This window comes from Orbicella franksi, chromosome 10, assembly GCF_964199315.1.
Source record: "Orbicella franksi chromosome 10, jaOrbFran1.1, whole genome shotgun sequence".
Taxonomy (NCBI): Eukaryota; Metazoa; Cnidaria; class Anthozoa; order Scleractinia; family Merulinidae; genus Orbicella; species Orbicella franksi.
Window position 1 is genome coordinate 7,867,547 of NC_138154.1, and position 6,000 is coordinate 7,873,546.

The 6,000-nt window shown below is 40.0% G+C and overlaps 1 protein-coding gene and 1 pseudogene across 1 annotated transcript; one reads left to right on the forward strand and one right to left on the reverse strand.

The window, feature by feature from the left end:
* The first annotated feature begins 712 nt into the window (after nt 1–712).
* On the forward strand, nt 713–3,151 carry LOC145500250 (uncharacterized; annotated as a pseudogene).
* Nucleotides 3,152–4,037: 886 nt separating this feature from the next.
* LOC145501141 (uncharacterized) lies at nt 4,038–4,933 on the reverse strand. Its single transcript, XM_081480697.1, has 3 exons — nt 4,796–4,933; nt 4,220–4,357; nt 4,038–4,119 (listed from the first exon to the last, which is right to left on the reverse strand). Exons 1-3 carry the CDS (start codon nt 4,931–4,933, stop codon nt 4,063–4,065), a joined length of 333 nt encoding a protein of 110 aa, XP_081336823.1. The 3' UTR covers nt 4,038–4,062.
* Nucleotides 4,934–6,000: the final 1,067 nt, after the last annotated feature.

A 6,000-nucleotide genomic window follows, 5' to 3' on the forward strand; every position in this document is an offset into this window, starting at 1 on the left:
TTTATACCTGAAGCAGACTATTTTCGTTCTGACTTCAAAACCGCTTGTTTCTTTGTCATGCTCGGATGAGTTTTCGTCACATGACATCGCTTTGCACACTAAATGAGACGTAAAGGCGTTTCCGGTTCCGCTTTTTTTTTAACAAACCGGCTACTGGAACAATACACCAAAAGTCTAAAAATTAAGGTGATAAAACTGTGCGATTTCAAAATGGATCTAATAAAGTGGCAATTGAACTTCATGTCGTGCAATTTTGGTCTGAAATCATACTTGTGATTTCAAATCGAACTCGCGCTACGCGCTCGTTCGATTTTGAAATCACGCGTATGATTTCAGACCAAATTGCACTCCACTCAGTTCAATTACCATTATAAAGTTGTCTCTGCAATGGTTATATTTTTTTGCAAAAGGGGAAGTGGTAGGTGTATTTAATTTGGCAATTTTTAACAAAAAAGAAAAAAATTTCGGCGTTACAGTCCTGTCACTTCATGTAGTGGACAAATTCAATTACTTTTGTTTTCAAATTTAAAATAATCTGCTGCAAAACCAAAACAGATATATTTGTGTGACATATAAAATAAATACAGTCACAGTTATGTAGTCTTCATGCTCTCAACTTATACGTTGTTAGTCTATAATATAACTGTGGCTAAACTTTCCCTCAGGCAAACTTGTACTTGTGGCCTCTGAGAAAAAAGGTCTGGGAGGATCAATGAAATTTTTGTTCCGTTGCAATGGTTGCTGGAAAGAAGAAATAAACTACATCAGTAGTCAACTAGCTGCAGAGTCAAGGCATCATCTGGTGTCCTTAGCCCTATCCTTGTCCTTTTTCATCAGTGGGCATGGCTATGCCTCCTATCGGAAAACTTTAGGCAAAGGTTCAGGGTTGGGTGTAGTATCAGAAAAGCCCTTTCTAGAAGTAGTGGATCTTGCCCTAACATACATCAAGGAGATTTTAGAAGAGTTGTGCAAGGATGCAAAACTTCAGATGAAGAGCATCTCAAGTGACCAGTTGGGTAGTTGGCATCGTGCTGTAACCACCTGTGATGGTTGCTGGCAGATAAGGGGACACTTTAGTCAGAATTGTACTTTTATTATAAAAAATTATATAACGGGGGTCTTTTGTTTTATGGGCATCTGTCAATGAGGGGTGCTGACAGAATATGCAATGAGGATTTGTGGCAAGGCACTACCAAGGCCGCAGAAGGTCATTTGGCCCAGTTGTTATGGGCTATGGCAAAGGAAGAGGGAATGAAGGTTGAAGTGAATTGGCAAGATGCTGATTCATCTTCAGCCAAGGGATTTAGATACTCATATGACAATAAACAGGAATCCAAGATCATGCTGTGTGGAGGGCATGTAGGTCAGGCCCATGGGAAAAAGCTTCAGGAGCTGCAGAAGATGACATCATTTTCTTCAGCTTTTGTTAGCCTTCACAAAGGGGATTTCCCAAATATGGCATCAGTAAAGTGCTGTTGTATTGGGAAAAAGCATGTCTTTGTTGCCACAAGGAACAAGCCAGTCTGTGGATGTATAGCCCTCGGTTTATTCAAAGTGCCAAGCGAAACCATTACTGTGCTTTGGTTCACGCTAGGAGGGAACTGAAAAATACAGGGAAACAATGCTTACCTTGGGTAGGTACCACTGCAGGGACATCCATCAGTGGGAAGGTGGTTCCTGTTCATTTCACCCCTTAACAAAATGTAGTTGTAAGGGTTGTAAAACTGATGGAGAGGGTTTTGTTGAGGAGCTTAAATGTTCTGGGGAGCCATATCACTCCATTCATGTTTTGAAATGTGAGTTTCATGCCCTTGCATATCGAATTGAGTGTGGAGAGCGGGCTAAGGAGGCAGAGAAAGTAATAGACCCTGGTTTGGGAAAGGGCCACTCCAACTTGCCAGAATCCACATTTAGTGTACTGACCAAGTTTAGGGCTAAGGACATCAACCTCCATCAAAAGCCCTACCAGGCAGCACCAACCTTGGGCTTATTCAAGCCAGCATGACATGGTGCTACAAGAATCGAGGTCTGGAATACCACTGGATTGTGGATCTGTACTCAAGAATGGGCCTTCCAGCACTTGATGGAATCCAACAAATGATATGTTTTAGTACAATTAAATCACAAAATTTTTGTGTCCATGTTCATTTACTACTATAAAACTCCATCATGTTGAAATAATGTCATAGATACCAACACTGGTCCAATGATTTCATAGAGGAATGTTTGAACAGGCTAAAGAAATGTTAGATAAGTGCATATTGTTGCCTTGACTGGAGGTACATGGTACATGTATTTGTAACAATAAGGTAACACTGGAGCCTGAGGATACTTTTACATTCCTCATGTTAATTAGGTCTATCATTGACTTGAAATAATATAATTGCAGTGTGAAAGTGACAACGAAGAAAGGATGAGGAGGCTAGAGAGGCAGAAAACAGAACAGGGAAAGAAGCGTGTGCAACGGAAAATAAACAGGACAGAGGAACAGACACTGAGGTAAGTAGATTGCTGTCTTTTCCTGATTTCCATGCCCATGTTATACTGAAAGAGTCACCAGCATCAACATTATCAGCCACTTTCATAGGAAATTCTATTTGTGCAGCATGCTCATTTTTTTTTCACTTAACAGGAAGAGGTTTGTGAAAACCTGCCAGATCAGGCATTCATACAGTGATGATGAAGATGACCTTGTCAACGAAGAAGAGGCAATCCTGATTACCCAGACTGCCATTGCTGATGGGACAGCTCAACCACCACCAGTCCTGGAGGAAGTTGCTGCACCCGAAGGAGCTGAAGTGGAAGTGGGTGGGAAATCATGCAAGTGGTGTGGAAGTAGAACCCACTTGAGGAGAAGCCACAAAGACTGTCCAGCTAATAAAAATAAAAACTAAATTTTAAGAAACCTTAGGTTGTTTACTTGGGGTCACAAAGAAATTGCATAATTATCAATGATATTACCCTCCTGGTACCTAGTAAGGAAAGCTTCATGTAATGTGTCATGTATGACAAGCCTCAGTGAAACTTTATGTCACATGAATAATAATTTGCCGTATACAAAGCACTTACCACAACATTTTAGTATTTTTTCACACAAATACAGCATTGCATTATATTTTAGTACAAAATTTGAGTTGCTAGTGGATCCTAGTACATAATAATCAGTACCACTAAAAAGAAATTGAAGAGTAATAGATTCTATTATCTTAACTTTGAATTTTTCTATTCATTGGAAAATTTTGTAGAGCAGTTTTCATGTGACTGCAGAAAGTATTTTTGCAATTTCTTTGAACTCGAAAATGTTTAGGCCTCTTTGAATGGCTAGAAAGCCTTGCATTAATCAACTGATCAAATCAAAAATAAAGTCCAATCATGGGTTCCATTTATTACTCAATGTCGATTACTTGTATTAACTTCCTTTTTGTGAGGATGATTATATTTTTATAGGTTGGATGACAGGTTGAGTTTTATAGAGAATTAAATTTTTCAAAGAGTAGGCCAGAAAATTGGATGTGCAAGTTTTTACCTAGTGATACTTTGAATATGTAGCTTGTCCTGTAAGTCCACAAATTTTTCATCTTCATTTTCCACCTTTCTCTTGGGGGTGAGGTTCAGGGTATCAAAATGAAGCATAGGTACCTAGGGAAGATTTTGCATGGGTGGGTGTGATTATTCTTAGGGGCTTGGGGGTATGGTCCCCTGGGTCCCTGGAAACTTTGAAAAATCACGCTTTTGAGTGCTCATTACCTACATTCTCCATGTATTATATCCCCACTCCTTGGTTATGAGAATTTTTGTGGCTCATGGGAGTGCAATACATCCATTGAAAGTGTTACCTGTGGTACTGGAGCATGTGACTAGTAAACATGGCATTAAATTGAAAGAAACACGAGAGGTCCAATTTGCTCCTAAGGAATTGATGCTGTCTATATGGGTGAATGGAATTATTTGTGCATGATTTTAAACAGAGTCATTTTGTTCCACATCATTTTATTACAAATAAAAGAATTCTTTGAAATTACAATCATAAAAAAATTCTTCTCCTGGGCTAGACCTATGCACCTAGGCATCTCCGGGCCATCTTGCATCCCGCAAGTCTATCAAAGTCACCCTGTAAACCTAAAGGCAAGATAAAAGCAAAGAAATTACATTTTGCTCAAAGGGAACCATTAATTTAAGAAAAATTGGTGTGGATATAACAAGACAAAAAAAAACTCACCGCTGACGTCTCGGGATTTGGGTAATCCCGCAGTGATGCATTTATGATGGTCCGCATTACCTCTTTTAGGCAATCTGGATACACGTAAGTCGGGAGGGCTTTCCCCCAAAACCAGCCTACGCCAATTTTGTTTCCAAACTGTTGAGGAAAAAAAGACCTTTTCACAAACATGTTTTGTGAACCTTGTCACACGAGGCAAAGCACCAAAATGATGGGAAAAATGAAACGGTTTTCAAGTAAACTATAGGCTACTCAGATACCCGGTCAGCAAAACAGAATGACACAAGTCAACATAAAAGTCGATATAAACACTAAGAAACGGGGCAAGCACAAACAACAAAGAAAACTCTATACATTTTTACATTTCTGTGTTTAGTGATTATATTTGTCCGTCGCTAGTGAAAACTTGGCTCCATCAAGACCATAAACCACATACAAAACTGCCACGTGGAAGATTGACATCATACATTACCTTCAAATACGCACCAAACAAAGGCAGAAATCGCAATAAAGAGGTAAGCACGGCATCAAAGGTCCTCATGGAGATCATAGGACAAAAGTCACTAAGGTACTTACCCACAATATGCTGAATACTTGGCGAAAAAAACGCCTTCTTGCCTGCTCCGTAGTCTCGTCTAGTCTCTGCCAAAAACCGCAAAGCAACCTCACCAGGCCAGGAGGAGTTCCCTGAAATCTGAACGACAAAAAAGCCATTGAAAATCTCTTAACAAGTACAGAAAAGCAACAAAATTCAGTACACGAAGCGATTTATTTACCTGTTCTCTCTGAAAGTATGGTCGAGCGCATTTACTGCTTCCTCAGCTGCCATCACAATCAAAGAGGGTGCAACATTTCAGATTACCAGGTTTTATTGTGTTGAGCTGTCAACAAGACCATCCTTTGGGATATCCACAGCAGGACATTTTTCGTATTTTTACCGCGAAAACCTACATAGAAACAAAACTTTGCATGCCAATATCTCAGACGGGTTTGGTTTTTCCGACCTAAAACTTAGCATACGTTTGTGTTTGAAAATTATCTTCCAGTGGACAAAAAATTTTGGCAAAACAAAAATATCACTTTAGCCTCCAGGAATACCTTAAAGAGGGTGATGTTGGGGCAGGGGGTATTGGGACCCCAGATCTTCAAAGGCTTAATTTCATTTGTGGCTAGGCTTGCGGGAAGTGCGATTGCCATCATCAGCTGTCAACTTGAGGGGGATAAGTCTGTTTTTCATTGGGTTTTAATATCATAATGTGTTCAATTTCTCAGTGTCAAGCAAGGAACACGGACAATCAGAGCAACAAAAGAAAAGTCGCGGCTACGTTTGAAGACTCAGGCTCAGAACAGGAGGCTGAGAACGAAATTAAAAACACAGTGGACAGAATCATTGAAGAAAGCGAAAAGGCTGATGAAACAGTGAAAGTGTGGTGGTTGATGTTTTGAATAGTCACCTTATGACACTGTTACATCAAAACCTCACCATGACAAATGAGATCCTTACCAAAACTAGTTCAATTGAAAAGTCCCAACGCGAAATGCAAGGTAACACAAAGGGCTGTTCTCACTCATAAACCTGGATGTGAATCTGACCCCCAGGATGTCCCTGAACAACATGGAGGATTGTTGACCATGTTAACCCCGGGCACACCTGAACAAGCCATACTGGAGTTATCTCTTGAATGTAGCCAGAATGTTTGCCAAGAAAATGTGAGCCCCAATTTTTCCTACAATCTCCCTGAACAACCCAGCAAGGAAATCAAATTCTAACGATAAACACA

What these genes read in the sequence shown, in the direction of transcription:
- LOC145501141 (XM_081480697.1), bottom strand. Translation starts at nt 4,933, where the DNA reads ATGGCTTTTTTGTCGTTCAGATTTCAGGGAACTCCTCCTGGCCTGGTG. An exon ending in AAGTATTCAGCATATTGTGG is followed by an intron (nt 4,358 to 4,795) that starts GTAAGTACCTTA and finishes TTTCCTCAACAG; the next exon opens with TTTGGAAACAAAATTGGCGT. An exon ending in CAAATCCCGAGACGTCAGCG is followed by an intron (nt 4,120 to 4,219) that starts GTGAGTTTTTTT and finishes TCTTGCCTTTAG; the next exon opens with GTTTACAGGGTGACTTTGAT.